We start from the raw sequence: 25,612 nt of genomic DNA on the forward strand, positions 1-25,612 counted from the left end.
GGACGCTTTCCACAATGATGCATAGCGAATGGTCAGAGAAAAAAAGTGGTGACCCAATTTCAAAAGGTGTAGGACCATAAAATGCACGACTCTATCAAATATTCTGAATTTCAAGAGTGACCAAACGAGTTTTCCCAACCTTTCCATGACTTCCGTTCAAAAGATAGATAAGCTTTGGGTGTAATTTTCATAGTCAGCCTTACCTGCCTTTTAAAAGGTAGAATGCATATTGTGTTTAATTAAAACTCAATATTCATTCTCATTCCGCTTTTGTAATTGAAATTTGAAAATATAGATTCAGTGTTTAGCCTACCCAGTGTGTTTTTATTACTGGTTTTACAACTCAAGAACTAGTTTATGTTCTAATTATCATGTAGCTCGCGAATCAAATAAATCAATACGGCCTACGAGAGTCAAAGCAATTGTCCGTTTTGCCCATAACTTTTAAAAAGTTTCAACAATCCTGATTTCAGTTGCATAAAGGACTGAAGTGTTTGCGTTCTCTCTTGCAGCGAATCTATTTCATTTGTAAGTGTACGTGAATTATCTTTTGATTAGTATTCAATTTAGACAAAACTCTCCACTAGCTTATTACCAGAAATATTGACATTATTAAGCATATTTTCAAACGAAAGCAGTAGTTTGTCAAAGGACACCTCTTCAATGACGAACTCTTCAGCAGAGAACTGTTAATGACTCATAAATTTATATTTCCTCCGAAATGTAGTATATTTACAGTCCTCAGTGTGTGGGCGGTGTTCAAATACTATACTTCCTCTCTCTTGGAAGTTTGGTGTAATTTTCTTTATTGAAATAGCTTCTTAGAAGAAGCAGTATATGCTTTACTCTTGTCACTGCATCGCCAGTAGAAAATATGAAGTTGTCTTTTCATACTATTTCGCTGTGTGATACGTAAACGGTTATATAACTAACTATCTCACTAAGTGCGTTGTTAGTGATGTAATATAATAGCATAAGGTGCAGCACTACGTCAAGTGAATATCAAGTAAATATTAAACAAAAAACCCAGTTACTCTTTTGGTGTTGCCATCATTGTGCCTCTATTTTCATACATCTTGTTCCAAAATAAATCTCATCATTCGCAATATCTGCGGTACCCAGCAGTAGCTCATATCGCCTTTATCTTTGCTCATCTGCTTTCTATGTGTGTTGGAAATCATAATAAATTTCTCTCTCTATCTATCTATCTATCTTTCTTAACTCCTTTTCCCCTTCTCCAGAAAGTACCTCATCGTCAAAATATTCCGATATGTCTTAACAAACCTAAGTGGAACGCGTCTCCGATTCCGTGGGCGCAGTTACAGAACGTGATCCCTGACCTCTTTACATCATAGCCACTCCCTAACACAACCCACATAAGTAACTGGGAGAAATGAACTCCGTGGGTTTAGAATTAAGTACAACGAAATGATACACCAGTGAGGTATTTACCTGAATAGTTCAGGGAATGACCTCACTATTAATTCTTTCCAAGGAAACTGACAATTCGTACTTTCTCGCCCCCCCCCCCTTTTCTCTCTCTATTAAATCTTGATTAATACGCTGTGAAGTGAAACATTACACGTTAGGAATGCAGTTAATATAATTGAATAATTAATAAAGCCAGAAATAGATGTATCGTGATCAGTTATTCAATAAACCCGGTAATATATTTCATTTGCTATTTCTACGATCCACTATGAACACACACACACACACACACACACACTTTTTTGATGAATTAAAAACAAAAAGAAAGTCATAATATTTATCCACATAAATATTATGACTTTCTTTTTAATCTCTTTGGCATATCTATAATAATTGTTTGTTTCCTTTGTAAGCAGCACAATATTGTCAGTATTTATTTTTGCAATTGTTGTGTAGTAGTCTACAGCATGCACGCGCCGAAGCTCTAGTTTATCAATAATCGAATCATAGTTTATCACTGTCAGTATTTATAAAGAATTAGACTGGGTTGTTTTGAATTATGGTCGAGGCAAATCAAGGCTGAGATCAGTGTCTTAGGTCTAATATGGCTAATTGGTTTGTTTTGCGAGATGAAAAACCCGAGATTCCAGGAGAAAAATACTCCCATCTGAGAATGAGATCAGCTGATACTTAAAAATACTTTTGGTGTTTTAATAATCATGAATGATTTCGTGCAATTTCGTATTTCACTTTCCATAATGTTTCCATAATGGAAACACAAAATAAGACACATGAAGGGCAGTTTTTATTTTATTTTATTATTATTATTTTTTTTTTAACTAAACGTTTCCACTGCTCAAAAGCAGTTAATTCCGTACAGTGACAAGGAAATGTCCGAAAGTTATAGAAATCTGAGGTTTCAAATAGTTGCTAATACGCGACTTCTTCACAAAAAAAAAAAAAAAAAAAGAAAAAGAAAAAAAAAGAAGCAAGAAATGCTTAGTATATATATGGTTTTAAATTACTACTGAGCAGGAAAATCCGTCACTGGTTCCAATGGCCTAAACCTGAATTTATACGTTAGAGGGTGGACGCACCTTCAAATTTCATTTCCTGTTGAGGGGGAAAAAGTCACCCAGCTACTATGATGTCTTTCAAACAGGTTTTTAGAACGTCGAAACAGTTCCTAAAATCGCACTAACTTCGGGAAAAATGCTTTAATCAAATATATCGCAATACTCCCTTAGGGAAATGTTTATATAATACTAGGGAGGATTGCGATATTTTTGAGCATTCCTAATCTATTCCTAATCTTTATTTTGTTATAACAAAATAAATCTGTATACTTGTATCGTAATAAATATGTATCTTATATTACAAGTATACATCTGAAGATGTATACTTGTAATATAATGCAAAAAAAAAAAAAAAAATGTAGGTCTTTAGCGGGGGAAATCGAAAAGTTGACTGAGATTTCTTGTTGAAAATGAACATCAAACAGGTCTCGATACTTTGGTAACTTATAAAATGATTTATAAGTTCCGGACCTATGAAATTTATAAGTTATGAACTCGCAAAATTTAATATTTATTCAATCCTGAAATATGAAATACTTTTTTTTTTAATTTTTATTTTTATGTTTGGCCTATACATAGGAGGTTGGTTGGTCAACCTATAGTACATTAGTACCGTGTATGGGTACTTTGATATCAGTGAAATATAATGATGAAATGTACATAAAGATCCGAAAACACTTTTGTTTGAGTGATGATTGGGCAAGTGAGCGCAATGCGCGCGGTTAGCCTAGTGGCTGTGCGCTTTGCAACCATATGACTGGAGGAAGGAGTGTCCCAGGTTCGATTCCCGTCGAAGACGTGAGGAATTTGAGGATCTTCCTCAGCCATAGCCAAGTCAGCCGGTCTTGGGCGTGGGAAGTAGGGTTTTTTCCGCCAGTTTATCTGGCGTTTTTCATCCCGCAAACCGGCCCTGGAACACACACGGATCTACAGTCATATATACTTAACCCCTATTGGGGCTCAATCCCCCCAATAGGGACGGGAAGGAAACTCCATACGAATAAATAAATAAATAAAACTGAGCGCAGATATTTGTTAAGCCATGAAAAAGTTTGCATCATTATTATATTATAAATTGTTTAAATTTTTCTAGTACAAGTTACTAATAACATTTTCCTTTTATAAATGTGTAGCACATTTATTATTATTGACATGATTAAGGAGACGGTAGTATGATGTCGGTTCACAACCTGATTGTTTAGGACACTGTCTTTTTTTTAAACAGCTCATAAAGTATATTGTTATAATTTTCGGGGGAGGGGCTGCGCGGGGGGGGGATGGTGAAAGTAACACTCCGTGACTGCTTCACAAAATCGAAACATTTTCTGAGAAAATTTTGAAGTTTCGAATTAGAATTACAGCAACTTAACATTTTTTAAAAAATATTAAAATTTCATTCGGAATCTCCAAACATATAACTCAATTGCATTAATTAAGGCAGTTATTAAAATTAGAAAAATAGATAACTGGAAATTTTAAAATCAAACTTCTTTTATTTATTTATTTTGTTTTTTTCTTTTTAAATTGTGGCACGACCTGTAGAACGTTTTGTAACTGGGAATGCACCACCACCCTCACAATTACAAAGGGTTACGCAACCATTACGCTATGGGTGAGGGTGGTTAGAAGTTTTAAGGAATTGTGGCATCGTTTAAGGGTCACCTTTAATAGGACAAAATTCAAGAATAAATATTTATTGCGTTTAACTGCGCTCACAAACACAGTCGAAAATAATCTGAAAGAAATAAAAAAAAAACTTTATTCATTATTATTTATTCGTTTCTTGAGAAATACAAAGAAGAATGTACAAATGCATGAAAATACAAGACATTTTACACATTGACATAAAGTATGCTACTTACCTAAAAGATACGTTTACAAAGTCGTTTAACAAATTGGCCTAATTACTGTTTACAAGTTTAGAAAATAGATACACTAAAAAAAGATATATTTCTGTTAATGAGTTTCTTCCTACTTTCATACAAGCATTTTTTTAATATAAAACATTCCACTGTTCATTTTCAATAACAAAAATCAGTGAAAAATGTAAGGAGGAACTATACCAGAAGTTATATATAGGAAGTATCCCGTATTCAAATTAGTGATTTTCATTTAACCTGCCGAGTTCGGATGAACAAAGTTTGAAATAACAAAGAGCACAGAAAACAAGTTCTTACCTTATAGGAATCTGAAACTATTTAGAAATTACAATAACGTATATTTAAATTAATAATTTTTCCCTATTGCAGAAAATGAACACAAAGGATGATTTTAGTTCACGGGTACAATAAAATGTCATAGATGATGCCCTTCCTTGGATAATTAAACGTTCGTTCTGCTTTCCAAAACAGTGATGCCAAACTAACAAACACTTTGTGTTTCAGGACTAGTTGGTGAAAGTGTTGAGGAAGTTGATTCGGGTTACAATACAAGACTGGATCGATATCATATGATCGATATGCTCATCAGACAGAGAATTAAAGTTACTTTTATCGATTTTTCAGAAAAATGGTTATCGTAAACAGACTATTTCTAAACCCCTGTTAACCCACGTACACCGTGTGGAAGAGAGTAATTATGTGAAAGGATATATTACTATATCCTTTCACATAATATATGAAAGGATATAGTAATATGATCCGTACTTTGTTCATTCCCTCCCCCCAACGAAATTTCGATCATGGCCAAAACCAAAACAACAGCTTAAAGTATCTTAGTGTTTACCGTCTTTCATGTGGCTGACATTTCCAATATACTACGGTAGAACCATGGCCTCAGCTTTATCCAGTCATGTTCTTAATTCTTCTGATCCCGTCGACGACCGGTCCACTACACACCCAGTAAACCGGGATAGATCTGAAATCATATATAAATGCTATGATGAACGCGAAAAAAAAAATCTTAGAGTCAGCAGAAATCGCACTGAACCCTGTTAACCTGAATGTCATCCTCAGCTACAAAGTAGAATAGAATGGGGAGTAGAATGTGTTGTTAGAATGAGTAGTGAACGCACTAATAGTAACAGCAAAAGAATTCAATAGGTGTCATGGGTATGATTGAGTATGTGTAGTTTATTTAACGTTTTTTTTTTTTTGTCATTTTTATAATGACCCCACACGAAGGGTCACAGGACCTATAACACAACAGTGTCGTGTGTAAGTGATTAAGAAGTAATCTATTGATATGTTCCTTAATGAGCTAGAGGTTGTGCTCGAAGGGAAAAACAGTATGGGGGATATCATTCCAAAGAACACAAGTAGATAGAATGAAGTAAGACGATGAGAAGTATAACAATAATAAATTTTTCAATGAGATATACAGTGCAACTAAGATATTTAGAGGCCCCTCTCACAATTTCGAGGAAAACACCTCAGTGTGTTAAGGTGTTAGCCTTCAAACCTAAGCTTAGCTCGAGTACACTTCATACTGAGGTGTCGTCCTCGAAGTAGTTTTATCTTCGTTATAACTACTTCGAGGACGACTACTTTGAGCTGAAAACGTGTTCTTCTGGTCAGTTTGACTGTTTTTCGGGAAGAAAAACCCGAGTTTCTTGGAGAGAAAACTTGGCATCCCAATATGAGACTGACTAACTCACCTTCACATGAAAAGTCGTTATAAATGTTTCCTGTGCTCTACACCCTCTGATTGAAAGGTTTACGTTTCATTAGTAGTAGGAGAGGGGCCTTCACAGGACTTTTTCAAAGGAATGTTTATCTGGTGTTATAGAGAGATGGCATGATATTTCAACCGATGAAATCACAAGGTGATGAAATTCGTCTGAAGGCGATATAAACCAAGCTAAGTAGGATTCAAACGTGTAGCAAGTTGGCATATCTTAATCCTCTTAAATGTCGCTAAATTCGAAGTTCTCAAATATGTTTATACCTATATTCTATTCCTAAAAAAAAAAAAACTAGAGGGAACATATCGCCTCAATGCAAGAGTATTTTGCTCAGACGATCCAACTTTCCTCCTGACAATTCTGAACAACAACATTTGTGATCAATTCTAAATTTTCTTTAAAAATATGAAGGAGGCAGACTTAAAAATAGAACAGCATAATAACTTAAATTTATGTAATCATCATTCAAGTATTCGTTTTTTAAATACATTCTTATCGATGTTGTAATTGTAGTGTTTAATCGAAGGTTTTCACCCTTTATATATATATATTTTTTTTATTGTTGTATGCTAATAGAAACTCGTCTTTGAATTAAGTTCAATGATGTGGATAATTTTACCTTCTTTGTTTTTATTCATCCTTTTATTATTGTGGAGCTAAAAAAGCTATTTGTAGATCTCATTTTAGTTCATCCGAAAATATTTATTTATATTTGCGAATGTTTTATTCAAAAATTAAAATTAAGTAACATTGAACATACTCGATTACATTACATAACTTAAAAAATAAGAAACAAATTATTTGAAACAATACAAGCACAACATTTGAAGCATTCAGTGAAAGAATTGGATCGAACACATTTATATATATATATATATATACTATTATTTTATCGCACTATTCGATAAAAACTGAAATAAATGTACATTATTTACATATCTGGAGAGAGAGAGAGAAAGAAATACCACAAATTTGATGAAAAGATGTAATAATTGCTTAAACCATCAGATGGCAGCACTTCTGCGACATTGTAAAATTAATTAATCTGACTTTTCATTCGCTAGGTGGCAGGTATACTCTTATAATCTTTGGCACATTCTCAAATAGTCACACTTAAATGAAATAATTCAGGTACTTTTTTGCATATATATGAAAGTTCTCAGTATGATTATGCACCGAAAGATTGCACAATATATTAAACATGATTAAACTTACTGTAATAAAAAATAACCTGAGTATATATGGCAAATATAATAATATATTCCTTCGTTTGAACATATTATTTTTATATGATAAAAATCATCACATGCACTAATCCTTCACAATAATTGAACTGGTATCATCTTAATGATCGCGATTAATATCACGCTTAAAAAAGTAAAAGTTTTACTTAAATTTTTCCAATTTTTTTTTTCCCTTGTACAAAATGGATCTCATATTGTCAGTGTATGAATTATGATGAGCTTATGAATTGGGCACCGCTTTACTTATTTATTTTTTAAGTATATATTTTTATTTTCTTCACGAATGATAAATTTAAAGTGCTTCAGTTTATTAAACTGTCATCATAATATTTGTCCCTGAATGCCACCTTCGTTATTCAACACTAATGTCATTTTTTATGGGAACACTTACGAGTAGAAGCCCAAACTTGTTCGTACGGCAATGTTTTCCCTCTAAATTTCGTCACGTGCACGTCGAATACGTACGTAGAAGCGGGGTCAAGTCCATGCACACGTTGTATGATGACGTCATTGAACCTGTTACGGCTGAAGCGATGGTATCGCTTGCATAACATTTTCACCCCAACTTGATTGGTGCTGCCATCTGCTTTTTCGTCGCAAAAACTCTGAGGTTTCGCCACGTGCCACTTAACATCACCCTTAATGGTGCGTTTGAAGATACAGTAACGAACTTTATCGTCAAGGGAAGCTCTCCATGCCAAAGTTACAGAATCGCAACCAGTCAAGGTGTCAAAAACCTGAACTCGTTGGTTTTCTGGAAGTGATGGGAAAGGATATTTGTGATACTTTCGGCTAACCCACATTGTAGCTTTTCTGACTGTTTGAATAGTGGAATTGAGCGTGATCATTAACGTTCCATTTGGAGGATTTACTAGCACGAGACTTTTGTAGTCCATAACATCAGCTGCAAGAACTTCTTCATTGTCGCCGTACATTGAAATATGAAGGGGCCCAGGACCACTACAGGACTGAGCAAAAAACCATAGAGCGTGTGAAGGAGCAGGTGCTAAATATTCGATTGTGGCCATGAAACGATTAGACTGATCAAGGAATACCGGAGTCAGAATATTTTCTTTGAGTTTGATAGTTGCCACTGAGCTTTTCATTCCCACACTTGCACCTGTGTATCCAGAACTCATGTTGTCTTCTGCGTCTACGGCGAACACATCAAAGTAATAAGTCCTGCCATCCTCCAGACCATGGAAAAGATGCCACGTCTTCCTCCCTACGCAGTCGAATACAATGTCTGACTTGGTCTCAAGATTTTTCCTAATTTCCTTAGCCTTCATGACTATCTTTTTTCTGGCGGTCTTCTCCCACCAGAAACCAAATCCTGCTGAAGGTGGTGGATTAGAAGGAGTGTCGCCATACATATCTCCTGTCAGTGCACATAAAGAATGGTAGTTCTTCCGAGGATTAGCTGCAACACAGTACTCGATGACCCGATCTCCACGAGAACCACTAGGACTGGCTTTCCAAGAAATTAGTACGCGATTTTTTCTCACTCTCACTACTTCCACTTGAGGATCTTGAGGTAACTGAGGATAAGGAGAATCTTTTGTCCGTTGTGAGCTAACGTGAATCTTCACACTCGAGTCTCGTTCTGGCGAAGTTAACTCCAATACATAAAGACCAGGATGTGCCCTCACTTGAAAATATGTGCGACGTTCTGAGCCTATGTAGGACATCAGGGAATCGTGTGGGCGACCACCTGGACAGAGGGAAAAACACGGAACGTGAGATTAATTTACAAGAGTTAGCTACATAACAATAACAACTCATACATATTATAATAAAGCGATACACAGATGCCTAATTCACTAATTAAAAAATAAATGACCATATAGATTATTGAAAGATTAATATGCATTGTACATTCCTAACTATTCTAACAGGTCAATAGATTTAAACTGTGTTCTATTTTAGCAGATCTAGCGCCTTGCATAAAAAATCGTTTAGTGTTTTTTATTATTAAAGTTTAGGAATCGGTATCAGTACCTTGTATTATTATTATTTATTTATTTTGCTTCTTGGGTAACTCCTCTACTTGTCTATGCATAGCGTCAGCGCTATAATAATCAGAAATAGAAGTTTTCGTCAACCCAGTCTTGAAACACAAGACTGGGTTGAAGTTATATGACTAAAAAGCATGGGAGTTTTTCTACTATTCATTCGGTTACAAATATTTCACAACTTCATCATAAAAGGACTTCATCAATGGATATCGTACGAACCAAACTAAAATTGGCCTAATTAAAAGTGTGCGCGTGCGTGCTTTTACTAGTTCACGATGTTAATTTTCTTACTGACTTTTCGAATAAATAAAAAAATAAATTTCATAGGGTTTTAAAATAAAAGATTTGCTAATCCGATATATATTTCGAGTTCCTACATACTTCAAATGAAAGAATGGCTGTTTTTTCGTTAGAAAGGCCGGTGTTCCGATGTAGAGCATGAAAGAGGACATTTTACATGCAGATGACAGGGAGTTTCATTACGACAATTTTTTTTTTTTTTTTTTTGAAATTGAAATTTATTAACACTCAAGAAGTAATACAAATGAAAATATATTACAGTGGTGATGCAATAATTATTTAGAGAAATACAAATGATAATAGTAGATAGTAAAAAGTAATACTCCATATGTTACAAAAAATATCCTACAATTACTGTTCAAGTGGTAACATAGAGATTGAGAAATACTATATATTTGAGAAATATATATTTGATAATTGAAAAATACTATATAATATTTAGAATAATTTCCTATAATATGCGTTTAAAATAAAAGTCAATATTATTTAGTCCCATGCGGTAGTCTCAATCTTTTTCTAAAAGTATATCCTGAAGTCACAGACTTTATTTCCTTAGGCAGTTTATTGTAGCTGCTTGTTGCTAAGCGCTGAAAAGATCTTGTGAAAAATTTCTTTGTTTGCCTTGGTAACTACCAGCAAGTTCCAGCCGCAGCGTAAGCCATAGTCTACATTATATTCAGAAAAATTTACAATATTATTTCTTACATATAGTATACAAGTATATAGATGAAGTTTCTGTAGTGGCAAACAGGTCACTGGATGAATATGCGAAGAAATGATTAATGGCTATAACTCTGATTATTCTATTTTGTATTTGAATCAAAGGAAGCAGACTGTTATAATAATCTCCACCCCAACAGGTGATAGCATATTGCAGTGAAGAATTTACTCATGAATAATATAAGCGTCTTGAAAATGCTGAATTGACAATGTTTTTAACGTAGTATATTCTGTTAATTACGTACCTTAACTTACTTGTTAAACATGAGATATGGAAGTACCATTTCTGTTTGTCGTCGATATGGAGGCCCAAATACTTTACTAATTTTTGTTTTTATTGACTAAACTACAGTTACCATTTTGAATAACAGTACGATCATCCTTTTCATGTCATTTTATAGTTATATCGTCATCTTGCTTATCTGTTAAGGTGAAATATATATATTTAGTTTTAAGGTATTGATTTTAAGGCCATTATTGCTAAACCACTTATTTAGTTTCAACATATCATGGTTTTTCCACGATAAATTAGCCGAATAAAACACACACACACACACACACACACACACACACACACACACACACACACACACACACACACACACACACACACACACACACACCTGTTTGTCAAACGCTAAACTATGATGTTTTAGGAATTATTAATCTTTCATGGTGAAAATTTAGATTTTCAAAGTGAAGTTACTTGTAACAGACTATCCAGCCTATTAATGTTTATACAGGGTGTCCCATAAATTTGTAAATATTTCAATTCAGTAATCCAAGGAGTTTTTTTTTTTTTTTTTTCTGGAAAAAAATTCTAATTTTCACCGATAGAGGGCGACCCCGATGATGACAGTCAGAATGGCATTGAAAATGTATTTATTGATATGCAGGAAACCCATTACATATCACTGCAGTAATTGTTCAACCTGTCCGCTTGCAAAAAGCAATTACATGCTGCAAGCGGGTGAGATGCCATTTGCAGAAGCTTGGAGCATATCAGGGTAGATGCAAGCAAGATAGGCTGCTCAGGTACACTCGGCACTTTAAATAGCCCCACAACTAAAAATCTACTGGTGTCAAGTCCGGGGACCGAGGGGCTATGCGGAGTTGCAATTACGGCTGATGAGTCGTTCTTGACCAAATGTGCTGATGAGTAACTGCTTCATGGGAGATGGTGGCGCCCCGTCCTGCATGAACGTGAAGAACATTTTTTCCCGCAAGCATGGTACCATGTTTTCGCTAGCAGTTGCAAGTAGCGCTGTGCATTTACTGAGCACGTCTTCCAGTCTCTTGTTGTACATGGCTCTTCAAAGAAAAGGGACCTGCAAGGATGGATGCAGTGAAGCCGCACCAAACAGTGAGTCGAGGCGAATACAACGGCTCCTGTGTCTAGGCGTGTGGATTGTCCTGCGCTTAAATTCGACAGTTATGCATATTAACTGTCCCATGCAAGGAAGAATGTTCAAAACACTTCGTCTGTTCAAAAGCTGTTGTCCAGCCATTGTGGAGCTTCTGCGATCGTCAAAGCCAACATTGCTAATTCCTCCTCCCCCTTAGTGGTATCACTTGCTAAAGAGATTCCAGCTTGTATGGATACAAGTTTAACACACCATGAAGGATGCGGAATACGGACGTTTTCGCTATTCCCATTATTTTTGCAGCTTCCCATTCCCCTCTTACGTAAAACAACTTAACCAACAATGCCTTATCCACCAGTATCACAGCAACAAACCTTCCCCTCCCCCCTCCCCACAAAACATTTCTGTTCGCACCAACGACTGGGAATTCGCACACATTCATTACGAACTGCCAGAGGTACACCCTGCGTTTTATAGGACTCTCATTTGCATGTACCTCACAAATGAAGCATGTGGTACAGCACCCTCTATTGCTGAAAATTTGATCTAAAATTTTTTCCCTGTCAAAAAAAAAAAAAAAAAAAAAAAAAATACGATTTCACTTTCGTGCAAACCTCACTCTAATATACCAGTTTTTCCGATTTTTATGAATTATTAAAATATTTACAAATTATGGGACACCCTGTATATATTTGGCCTTTCTTTCACCTTTAAAGAAATTACAGAACAGGTACTGCACGTTATGTGAACGTTTTGTATCTACTCGCAGCTGTAGGACTACTTACAAAGGTTGCGTCATTGCAGAACCTCTAAAATTCACTTAATGATTCATGAAGGGAACAAAAGATTATTTGTTTTGTGACATTTCTTAGATTTCTAAGCATTGTTGTGTTCTTTATATCATAGCGTGCCAGAGAAACTGAAGATGTTTATTGTTTGCAGTTTGGTACTAGCACACAATATTAAGCAATTTGTGTGTGGGGAGGGGAAGAGTAATGATTCAATGACCATAGCAAAGGTGCTTCAAAAGCCGGCAAGATGCATTTCAGATGCGGTCCTGTTGACATCTGTCTCTTAACGAGCTAAAAACAATCTCATAGGCCGGCTGAAGAAACAGTAACACCTTTACAATGCTGTGTTGGAGAAAGCAGTTGTGTTCTATTTTTAGACGGGGATATCACGGGGTTTGAAGAGTGAATCAATGTCTATTTATGCACCAACCTTGCAGTCTTCTCTTAAACTTCTGGTCAAAAAGGTTCTGAGAGAAAGTTGTTTTTTGTTATCTTGGGAAGTCAACCAGTTGTTATTATGTCATGTGGTTATTATCTTGTAGCATCAAATAAAAAAAAATTCTGTTATTTTTATACTTCGGTACATAACTTCAGGTCTTAGTTTGGAATAAAGTAAATTACTTTGTATTTATATAGCTCTGAATTAAAAAATATATATTCCGTTTTAAAGTTCTCTATATAACGGTAAAACGTCATCTAAGAGTAGATCCAAGTTTTGACTAATCGATAAAGACTTATTAGCTTTTTTTTTAAATTTTTTTAACATTTCTTATTTGGTTAATGTAACTTCTTCAATTTTTCACTGATAAATTATATTACTTTCTCTTTTTTAATTAATTAATATTCTATAGTAAAAATTCTTAACATGGGAAGTTTAATATTGTCGCAATGTGCGTAAAAAAATTCCTAAACTTCCATAAAATACTAAGAATTTTAAATAAAACATTTTTTCTTCTGATTACAAAGATCTGACTTATCTTCTCCATCAATGCGCAGATGCAAAACTACGAATTTTGAATTAACTGGTTTGGTTAATTAAAAAATAAATATTAATAGTTTTATTTTTAGCATATGTTTAGAAAAATCACAAACTGAATGAACGTATTCTCTGACCTTATCTTCTTGGTTACAACACGGCTGTTCGGTTGTGTAACTCACCTAATTTACTCGTTGAATTCCCCCCCACCCATCAGACATACAATTAGGTTTGTTTTATTTTTAACTTTATTTTAAGAAACTGCAAATGTAAACTGACTTACTTCTTTCTGTGGCTTTGGTAGCTGATGTAGGAAAATCTCTTAAAGTCAGAGTCCATTGGACAGGTGCCAGACAAGGAGTAACAGTTATAGTCAAGGGATGGCTGTATTCTTCGTGCAGATAGAACACCCTGCAGTAGTAAACAATAAACGAAATCAAATATTACATGCACATAACGTACATACATAAACATTCCTTTAACATATCAGAAAGATTGTGTACTGTGTGGTATTACAGTAACATAAAATGCTATATGTCACATTTATTTTTATTAATTAAAAATTAATAAAATAAATAAATATATATGTAGAGAGTTTTTTACCTTGGGTAAAAAACTCTCTACATATATATATTTATGTTTATAATAGATGTTAAAGATACCAAGCTATTTTAAATATAAAACCTGGTTTTTTACTCCATTTCCCAAATAAGCAAACAGACAAGTCAGTCAAGTTTGCGCCTGCAAGTGTTGCAAGTCTAGCTGACCCTGCACGTAGTGCAAGTCAAGGCAACTCGTGGTAAAGGTAGAATAAGCTCTGATCACTATTCTTAATATTTACCCTTAATGCAAAGCACATCTCCTGGAGGAGATGTATGATGCTATGTATTAAAGGCAAGGGGCCACTACCCAGACCGGTTTCGACCTTTATTGAGGTCTCGTCAGTTCGAAAGCCAGGCCGAGAAATACTAAGTTTTAAGTAATACAGAGCTTATAAATATTTTACCAAAACAAGTTACCATAAGGTGCTTTGACCTTATTAAATAAAAATCTCAGGATGAGAGATAGATGTAGAAAGTTTTTTACCTCTCTACATCTACTCTTATTCTACATCTACTACTGATTTTTTACTCCGTTTCCCAGTGATCAGAGCTTATTCTACCTTTACCACGACTTGCCTTGACTGGCACTACCTGCTGCAGGATCAGCTAGACTTGCAACACTTGCAGTCGCAAACTTGACTGACTCTGTTTGCTTACTTGGGAAATAGAGTAAAAAAAACAGATTTATATTTAAAATAGCTTGGTATCTTTAACACACACACACACACACACACACACACACACACACACACACACACACACACACACACACACACACACACACACACACACACATATTACTAGACTGAGCCCGATATTTCAGAAAATTAGGCAAACTTTTAATGCTTACAGAGGACTGATCTGGTAGGGATTAAAGGTGATGAAGTAGAATATTTGTTTCCCACTGCAGTTTAATAAAAAATGAAATCAAATAGTCGTATTATGTTTGCTGCAGGCATTAGACCTGCAGCAAATCCTTAATCCTTAAACTAGCTTAATCCTTGTCTAATCCTCAAAAAAAAATTCTTCGTCTGCGAATATATTTCCTGATATTCAGAAGAAAAAATGAAGTTTTTTAAATTTTTATGCATCTAGTTAAAGATTTAATTATTAGTTCAAGAAGTGTAGTATACTAATTTTAATCGCATTAATAACTATTTACTCTCTGCTAAAAAAGGTACGGTTCTATTTTTAAAGCTAATACTTTAGGTAATACTCAAACCAAAATTAGAATCATGGTAATAAATAAATAAAAATATTTTAAAAAAGTTTTAAAAAAAAGCATCATCTTGGAAACGGGGCTATTCAGATGAACTCTTGAAAAAATTGGATTTAACTCTTGGAAAAATTCTCATACTATAACCAACCTTTTTTTCATCTTTTTTTTTAATCATAAAAATATGAAGACTTTTAAATGAAACTTTTTTTTTCTTTCTATTACGAAGATTAAGTTAAGAAAGTCAAAGCATCTTCTTCTTCTCCTCAGTGTGTTTAGTAATTAACTTAGTTGCATAAGAATAATAATCCACGGTACTTATAGGCCCAAGACCTTCCAAGATTGGCGGATTTCGTAACCATAGTTTTAGGATAAGTTGGTTTGTCTTACCTAAATATATATTCTTTGTTTATGTGTAAATTGCATGTGTTGTCATGGCCAGTTTGTGGGATGAAAAACCAGGGTTACTGGAGTGGAAACCCATCCACCATCATATGAGAGCAGCTAACTCATCTTCAAATGAAAAGATAAATGCAAATAAAAATGCAGATCTTTTCATCCAAAGAGCTTTGTCGAAAGTCACTTTAGTAGTGAACAGAGTTTTGAAACTGCTTTTCCTGCTTATATTCTGTGGTAAAATGAAAAGCAAAAAAGAAACAAAAGCTGGCGTATTGCTGTTGGAAAAAAGTGATCGTATACGAATGATTGATTGCGTGGAGATAAGATCAACGGTGTAGCGAATGGGGTGAGATAGGAGAATGAGGAGGAGCGCCACGCTGCAAAAGGTATTATTATTATTAAACGACACTCCTATGCAGTTAATACAACACCACACGTCTCGCCAGTACCTCTACCATCCAATACGTGTCTTTTATGTGGAACGAAATACCTGATTTTCGGGGGGGGGGGCGAAACGCTACTACCTTTTGTATGAGACCGAGAAACTCCCTTTCAGTTGAAACATGTCAAGTGTACTTTAGCCGGCCTGGTTGGCCGAGTGGTTAGCTGTCCTCTCCAGCCAAGAAGCTGCGGGTTCGAATTCCACCAAGGGCATTGGTGTTTGTGATTATAATCTCTGTGTGGAAAGGGAATCTACAATCAAACCACTTATTCGAGCAGGACTTCACTCCCGAAACCCGGTGAGGTACGGGAGTGACCACACGGCGTCTACGGACGTCAAATGTGAAAATTCTTCTCCATGGTTAAGGCCTCAGCGACTTCTTCATTAAAATAATAATAATAAGTGCAAACCGAAAGTCAGCGAAACTTCAAATTCGGAGGAAAAAAATTAAACTTGCTTAACATTTTTTTTTTTTTTTAATCTTATACAAGCACTTCCAACTTTTTTTAATTTTCGTGACTTGTTGATTTCGGTATTGAACACTTAAACTTTTCAGTTCATCGCAGGATCGTTCTGCTAAGGCTGATCTCAGAATCAACGGACATTAGAAAATCTATTTTTAAACACGAGGTGGTAGTAGGGTTTACCCTCAGGCAACTCGGATTTTTCATCACGCAAAACAAGCAAACCATCCAGATGAACACATGCAAATAACAAACCTAACAGTGATCTCGCCTCGTGGTCTTAGTGGCTTTAGTCGTAATTCCAAAATAACAATTAATTGTTTGTAAATCACGATAGCCTTTGTAACGGGACGATTCAGAGAAACGTTGGACGGAAAAGTTACATATCTTGAAAAACAGACACGACAGAATAAACCGAGTGTCTGTGAATGCGTCTTTCTTCTTATTCGCAAAAAAAAATAAAAATAAAAATAAAAAATAAAAATAAATAAATAAATAAATAAATATAGTCTTTCATTATATTTAATTGGTTAGTCTGGATTCTCTAAGAAAAGAGATTATTTCCTTTCTCATCGATCATCTAAAAGAGCAATGTGTTCACTTTAATTTTTCTTGTCTGTTGATTATCCTTCGAAAATCAGTTTGAACTGGGGCAAATGAGTCGAGTTGTTTTATTTCATCAATGCTTATAAAAACTAATCATGATAATGAAAATGCTTATATAGCATTTTCATTATCTCGATTACTGTAATTACTTTAGCTGGAGATGAATTTCATCGCCCGGTGTGTCACCACTCTCCTGTTTACTGGACGCATGAAAAAGATCCACGTTTGATCCCTAGAGCAGGTTTCCGGACTATGTAAAAATAAATAAATAAATAAAAGTACCAAAAAAGTAGAATTAATAAAAATAGAAAAAAAAATCCATAGTACAAATGTACTATAGGTTAGCAGGAAAAAAATATTTCTTGTGGTGAAGCGACATAAAAAAAAAAAAAGAAAAAAAGACTGACTGACTGATTCTCTCAACGTATGCATTGTATTCCGTTATTTCTATCATATTTGTCAACAAATATCACTTTTAAACTCAGTTATTACTGCTTTAGGTAATACACAGGAACAGTTTACTTTTGAACAGTTCACTTTTGATTTTCCTGTTGTCTTATCTCGTACTTTTTCATCTGTTTCAAAAAAGAAAACAAGAAAGTGGTATCTAGCAGCCTCTCTAGCATGTAGGACAGCATTACAAATGTGACCAGGAGTCTTCAGTGTAACCGGAACGATGGCAGGGGGAGCCAAAAATAACAGAGAATAAAAGTTGTCGAGAGTAGATGTCTGTAAGGTCTAAATATTGTTGATTCGCTAAACAAGACACCAGAAAACTTATGTAGGTCTTCGGAAAAACAGCTCAAGGAATGTTCCACAACCAAATATATATAGGCGGCCGTTTCCAGAGGGAACTGGAAATGAGAGTGAAATAATGTTCGCAGGTGAATTTCTTGGTTAAGAACACCGAATAATGATGAAAATGAACCCCCTAAAAGAGGATGCCTTCATGAAAGGAATGGAAATAGAATTACTTCAGGATTTTGTTCACATAGCAACAACCCAGTAGCTTGGAAATTACTCGCCTGATGAGACCACATTCCATTGATTCTCAAACGGGCAGCATTTCAAAGAGTGCCGCAAATTTTTCGAAGAGTTCTTTTCTTTTCTTTTTTATTTACTCCTCGGTGATTTTCTACACACGTTTAATAAATATTTAAACGAAAAAAAACAAGATACTTATTAATCGTCTAAGACCAACAGCGTAATCTTCGAAAATGTCTACTACTACACTGGTCGGAAATGTAGGTCGCAATTTTGAATTATTCGGTTCACTGTACATTTTTAAGATAAATGTATGTTAAATTCTGCGATGCTTTTTAAGTATTATATTAAAAGGGATTTCAGAAATTTCACTGCATTGTTTTAGGATAGATATTTCCCACATTTAGTGAAATGTGCGAAATATCTTCAGCTTAAAAAAAAAGTTTCCGAACCACTGCCACATACTGTCTTATCAGTTAACTATCTTGCGCAGATAAATGGTTGGATATGCATTGATTATAAGATATTATTCTGGATTTAACCACGACTTCAGCGACTTTATAGCGAAATAAAAGGATGCCCAAAATTCCATTCCTGTTAATAGTAAGCTATCTTAAGATAGCTAACTATTAACAGGTTAGGAAGCTATCCACATTTAAAATATCAGCATTCTTTCATGGAAATGTTGTAGATAAAGAAAACACGAGTGATGTTAAAATACACGGGTAAAGAATTAATTGGGCAAATTATTCCAGCTACAGATGTAACTAGAACATCTCCTCAGGATATTTTAGTCCGTCACGGAAACGGGAATTATTTACAATTCATTAAATACATCAGTTTTTCATTTAAATTCAGCTTCTACTAATTGCCATCTCACATGAAGGCAATTAAAATCAAAAGAAAATAAAAAGAGAAAAAACACGTGGTTCTAGCAATTTCCTGAAACTCGGAGCTGATCTTATTTCGTGGGATGTTCCGTTGAAAGGTTTGATGCATAATACTGTCGGAAGTCGAGAAATAGCTTAAGTGAATGTACGTGAGGATAACTTTCAGTTTTTATATTCGTCAAGAAAATATTCTAAATAAGAAATGTTTCTTGACGACATAAACATCTTTTATTTAGAATATTATGCTGCTGACAGTAGAAACATATTCTGGTTACTCCCACTTGATAAACGCAACAACAGCCTACTGTTACTATGGAAACTGAGAAGAGTACATCACATCTGTCGTAAACAACACTATTTGAAGATGCAGAAAGATTAACAACCAATTGTGAAATTGAGAAAAATGGAAAGCAATTCATGTTTCGTGTACTGTACCAACTGTACTGACGTTTCTTTAAGGATTGTCTTTAATTTTCATTTATCTCTAGATCTGACCACACCACAGAGATAAAATAAGTTACCCTTTACCAAAGTTCTTCCCCTACCGTAAAACCGCTCTATTCATGTTTCTATTCCTCATATTCATTCACTACTTTTTTTACTTCCCTCTTTCCTTCACATTCTTATGGAAGAGGAAAAAGATTCGGGAAAATAGGACATCTTGGACAGGAGATGATGAGTGTATCTGGAATGACGTCGCATCGCAAAGCAGTCCCCAGTTAGTTCTTATAAAACTTTTGAATTTTTGAGATTTGAAATACAGTACTTACTTTAACATGTCATGAAGTCTTAAGTTATTTATAGCTTCATATTCCTCGAACAACTCCTAAACAGAATTCATTTTGTCTTTTAAAAATATGGTGTCGTGGGTATTCTTTTATGAAACTGCGTTATCTTGACACAGAGAGAGAGAGGATGCCCTTAGCAAAATATATATTACAACATTGATTTAAAAAAAAAAAGGATCGCGAGAGAAATAGGGACTACTTTATCATCTTGGACATGGACCCTTACGTCGAGACATTGTTCATTTGCGTTGGAAAGACCTGGATTCGAATTCTATCTATTCGGCTACTAGTATTCGTGATAACAACTTTTCTGCCACTAGCATTCTGCCTATTTGAAGACTTTCTCATCCTTTTGCGAGTGGAATTGATTCACGTAACTCTAGTCTCATACGGAGGTAGCAGTATTTTCTCTTCCGGGAATTCGGATTTTCCATCTCACAAAATGGAAGGAGAACTCAATTAGCAATCACAGTATGTTTCGGTTTACTAGTGAAGCCAATCTAATCACCTTCAATCTCTTCTTTAATAAAAAAAAAAAAAAAAAAACAGCATAAAAATCGCTATTTTTTTAACCAGTCCCTCCTTTCTCTCCCATCCCACGAAAGAACAAGGGAGTTGGTCATCTGCAGAGCGCATGTGTCCTAACTCCCCTTCCCCTTTCATTTATCTCTAGATCTGATCACGCCACAGAGATAAAATAAGTTACCACTTTACCAAAGTTCTTCCCCTACCCTGAAACCGCTCTATTCATGTTTCTATTCCTCATATCCATTCACCACATTTTTCCTTCCCTCTTTCCTTCCCAAATTAAACTTCAATATTTCCCTGGTACTCCAGTTTCATCAATCAATACAAAGGACCAACTAACTTAAGATAATCCATTCTCCTCATCTTCTACTTTTTTAACAACGGTATTGGGGACAGCCACTATGAGCGTATATAATCGTTGAAGTTTCGTGAATAGAAATAAGTTTATTGGAATTCTGAAAATAAAACTATACGTTTTTATTTTATTTTATTTAAAGTGTCTAAGATTGGTTGGTCAATATGAAAATAAACGCCAAATACCTCAAAATCATAAATCAGTGAGAATAATGTTGATGCAGTATATTTCTACTTGAAATTATCTTCGTAGATCTTTATTTTACCTAACTTTACGAGATTTTGTTTTCTTTTTTTTTTTTTCTTACTACAATTTAAGCTTAAATTCTTATGTTTGTCATTTCCGGAATAATTTCTGTGTAAAGTGATTAGACAATGCGACCTCGTTATTGTTATTAAAAAGACGGCATCGCATTCGACCATTTCCCGTAATAACAGTACGTCTTTCTGTCGTTTTAACCCCTTCTCCAACCATCTGGTGGTCTAGAAATGAGATTCCAAAATTAGCCGAGCGCCTAATTGCCGGAAGTTCTTGGAATACCATTTTGAATTCCAAACATTAATGCTACACCAGCGATGATAAAATTTTGCGAAAAAAAGAAAAACCTATCTTGGGAAACGAGAACTTTATATTTGTGGCGTTTATAACACCAACAACCCTTTTCAGAGACGGTGCTCTGACACGGGTTGCGGAAATCAATTTATCTCGCCACGCAGGTCTCATCTTCTGCTCGGCTCTGACGTCAGCGTTAATAAAATGTTGATAAGGAATCGAGTGACCAGTGACTGTGGTAAAGTCACGTCTGATTAAAATGTGATATGATTGGATGGAGAGCACAAGAGAAATTAACTAAAAATGCAATTCCAAGGAGAAAAAAAATCTTTCTACTGCTAGTAACAATAATGAACTGTATTCTATTTCATCTGAGATTAGCATGCACTGTACACAATACCACTCCAAGTATTGTTTATTCTCGTAAAATCTCTTATATTATGTCATGTTACATAAAAAAAAAAATTACTTTGATGACACGAACTGTGATAATATGAAGTATGTGAAAGAGACGGATGTCAGCGATTCATATGTAAAACTAGGATTTGTGTCACTACAGCTTTCATCTGCCAATCCAGCTGCTAAGTGAGTGCACGTGACTCAAAGAACGCATGCGCACACTCAGAAGTGAACCGTTCAAAAATAGATGCGGGAAAAACTAACGCTTTAGTGAAAGCACATTTTCAAACTAACAGTTCGGAAATACTTTTAATCTAATTTCTCTTCTGCCAATTTTGATATAAATAATTTTTATTCATCTTCTATAAATAAGTACATATAAATACATTGTATTTTTATGTCATAATTTACATTTCCTATTAGGAGAATTTACAGTCCCAATAGCGTAAAATTTTCAAAAAATCGTGAAAATTCTACACTATCAGGACGATTTTTTTTTTATGTTTTTATGTTTTTTCAAAAAAAATCGCATTTCTTAAATTAGAAAGGATACAAGGTTAGTAGAAATGAGGCATTTATTCATTTTATTTTAATAGAAAATATGAAATAATACAAAAAAGACTATTCCACTTCATGGACTGTTTTCAAGTTAAATTTTTTAAAAAATTCAAAATAAATAAATTTAATTAAAATTTAATAGTAATAATGATTTAGATTACTTATTTTTTTTTAAAGAAAGTACTTTGTTTATTTCGAATTCAGAGTATTTAGAAGTTGTAGCATGCATCTTAAAACTAAGATAATAATAATAATAATAATAAAAAACCTGTTTAGATTTGTCAGAAAAATAATATAGAGAAACATATCTAAGAGTTCCTCATATTGCACACGGAATTCGAATCTAGATCTCTGCACCAAAAGTATAGTATGTTCTTCCGACAGCACAACAGAACTATGCACTAAATCAACAGAAAACTATTTTCTGTGAGCACTGTTGGGACAAAAAGGCAGATTTTTAATTAATTTTTTCATTTTAAGTCATCCGCGTTTTTTATATTTTATTTATTTTATTATTTATTTATTTATTTATTATTATTATTTTTTTTTTTTTTTTTTTTGCTATGCACCTGTTGAAACGTCCCAGTCGCTCACCGCCCTCCTCGTGCGGCCTGCAAACATCTGCAACGCACAGAATGCAATCTTAAGCTGAATTGAGTTTGAAGAGATCCGCGAGGAAGAGTTTTAGTTTTGGGAAGAGATAGAAGTCAGAGAGAGCCAAATCTGGAGAATATAGTGGATGTTCCAACAATTCATAGTGCATATCCCTTAATTTTCCCATTGCCAAAACACCTTTGTGGGCATGTGCATTGTCCTGATGAAAGATGATTTTTTCTTCTACAAACCGGGTCTTTTCTCACGATTTTTTTCATCTCGTCTGGTTAAAAGATCGGAATAATATTCCCCGGTTATTGCTTTACCCTTTTCAAGATAATTAATAAACAAAATGTCTTTAGAATCCCAAAACACCGATGCCATGACCTTTTCTGCTGATGGAACCGACTTTGTCTTCTTTGACACTGAACAACCGGCTTCTGTCCACTGTTTCGACTGCTGTTTGGATTCTAGTGTGTAATGGTGAATTCAAGTCTCATCCATAGTAATAAATCGACGCACAAAACCAGTTTTATTCTTGTTAAAACGCTCCAAGTACTGTTCAGAGATTTTCATGAGATTGCGTTTTTGATCTGCTATGAGCAAGCGCGGCACCCATCTTGCGCAAAGCTTTTTCATTTGAAATTCTTCATGCAAAATATATCCTACACGTTCTTTTGAAATGCCTATAGTCTCAGCAATTTCACGCACTTTGACTCGCCGGTCATTCAGTACCATATCGTACACTTGATCAATGATTTCTGGTGTTGTTACACTTTTTTGGACGTCCTTCAGGTGGATCATGTATGGCCACGTTTAAACTCGGCAGCCCATTTCATAATTGTCGAAAACGAAGGAGAAGAGTGCCCATAAACTTTTATGAACTTCGAATGAATTTCTTTTGGCGTTAAACCTTCTTTTACAAAGAATTTTATAACCGCACGATACTCAATTTTATCCATTTCAAGTGATACAGACAACACTTTTCCTTCAGACAGCTGTATAAAACAAACTACTTGATAGAATGACTTGAAATTTCGCATGGATGCTTATGACAGATGTACCAACTTAGAGAAACAAAATATTGCCGATAGTGTTGCCATCAATGATCGAGGCCGAGAACTTTGCAGACCACCCTCGTCTAAAGAATTTTGAATATTGCTGGTTTCATTGTTACATTCTGATGTAAAATTTAGGGGTATGTAATTTTCTAGGTTTCGGGTACAAACACAGTAATGATAATCCGTCCTCCTTATGTCTTTATTTATTTATTTTAGACTGTGCCTCTGTATCCTTGTGGCAGCAACATTTTTGGTTCCATAGCGCTAGAACGCAAGAAGAAAGATCGTTATAAGTTCGGTTCTAATTGTTGACCAGAGGAACTTTTTTTAGGGATTTTCCTTTCCCACCATTTCCAACGTTAGTCCATCTCTGCATAGATTCGGGTTTTGATTTCATAACTCAGAGAATTCAAATAAATTCGACCGTATAATTCACACTATTTCCAACAGTAATACGAATTTAGAATTACGAGATGTCGGAACTATAGAGTTGGTAGTTATAGAGTTCAACGATTGGTTATGGCAAACGAGAGAGACCAGCTCCCCTCAGAAAAAAAAAAAAAAAAGTTAGGGTTAAAGGAGCTCCTTCTACTTCCTTTGTGAATTAGTATTATTTATTTATTGGCAATCGACAAAACAACGCCTTTCATTAAAGGTCTATGCGAGTTCATTTTTCTTTCTTTTAGAAACCATTTCATTATGATGGTATTTGCGTATTGGTTTAAGTTACTGAGGAAGGGGAAACACGAATTTATTAAAAAAAAATCGTTTTCGATTTTTTTTGCAAAAGTCTAAGTGTAGGATACAAAAGGCAATTTTTTCCTTACCTTTTGATGTCATCATTAAACAGGAACACATTGACCTCCACATTCTCAGGAAGAACTTTATTGTCATAGAAGATTTCAGGGAGGAACCTAGGATGGAAGATGAGATCGTTTTTCTCTGAATGAACCTGTGCTCCACCGACAATGCTTAACACAGAGATCATCAGCAGGACCAGACACTCCATAGTGAGTAGTCTAAAAATAAACCGATATCATAATGTATAAGAATATATAATCATAATAATAACGGGAACATCATCAATATTGAATGAAGTTTACCTGTGAGTGTGCATGCGCGGAGTTGGACGGGTTCTCGAAGTTTACATCCTCTTAAGTGGTAGTTTGAGGGAAATGCTTATACATGGGCCAATTTGCCTGTTAGTAGACTTAAACAAACTCGGCGGGATTCGAACCCGCAGCCTCTTGGCTGGAGAGTGAACACGCTAACCACTCGGCCAACCAGGCCGGTCAGAAGAAAGTAGTAAACTCGTTCTATGATCGTTAAGCCAGTTATTTGATTATCATTATATACCGGACATAATCAGCAATAATCAACATAATCAACGCAAAACATATTGCGCAGTAAAATCCAACGGGATGCTGCATGTGTTCCTAAATGAAATATACTAAATCGCAGCTATCCAAAACCATACTCAGATAAGCTGGATTAAAATATTTTTGAATTAAGACCCAAGAAAATAAGGCTATGAGGCCAGTGGTTTATATATATAAAATACAGTACGCGTGTTCTTCTAGCCACTTTGCCTGTTTTGCTGAATTAAAAAAAAAAAAGATTTTTGCAGGAAGAATC

General features: G+C 34.8%; 1 protein-coding gene across 1 annotated transcript in view; it reads right to left on the bottom strand.

Annotated features, from left to right (window-relative positions):
• Positions 1–5,385: 5,385 nt before the first annotated feature.
• The window catches only part of LOC150095879 (protein NDNF-like), a 52,102-nt gene continuing 31,875 nt past the window's right edge, over positions 5,386–25,612 (bottom strand). The window contains exons 2-4 of the mRNA XM_090409232.1: positions 24,805–24,996; positions 13,823–13,950; positions 5,386–9,084 (exon numbers count right to left, since the gene is read on the bottom strand). Of these exons, the coding sequence (XP_090265358.1) occupies positions 7,742–9,084; positions 13,823–13,950; positions 24,805–24,986 (1,653 nt within the window). The 5' untranslated portion in view covers positions 24,987–24,996 and the 3' untranslated portion in view covers positions 5,386–7,741. The remainder of the gene's footprint in view (positions 9,085–13,822; positions 13,951–24,804; positions 24,997–25,612) is intronic.

Source organism: Typopeltis vanoorti, chromosome 19, assembly GCF_054136105.1.
Source record: "Typopeltis vanoorti isolate ZY-2024b chromosome 19, IOZ_Tvanoo_1.0, whole genome shotgun sequence".
Classification (NCBI taxonomy): Eukaryota; Metazoa; Arthropoda; class Arachnida; order Uropygi; family Thelyphonidae; genus Typopeltis; species Typopeltis vanoorti.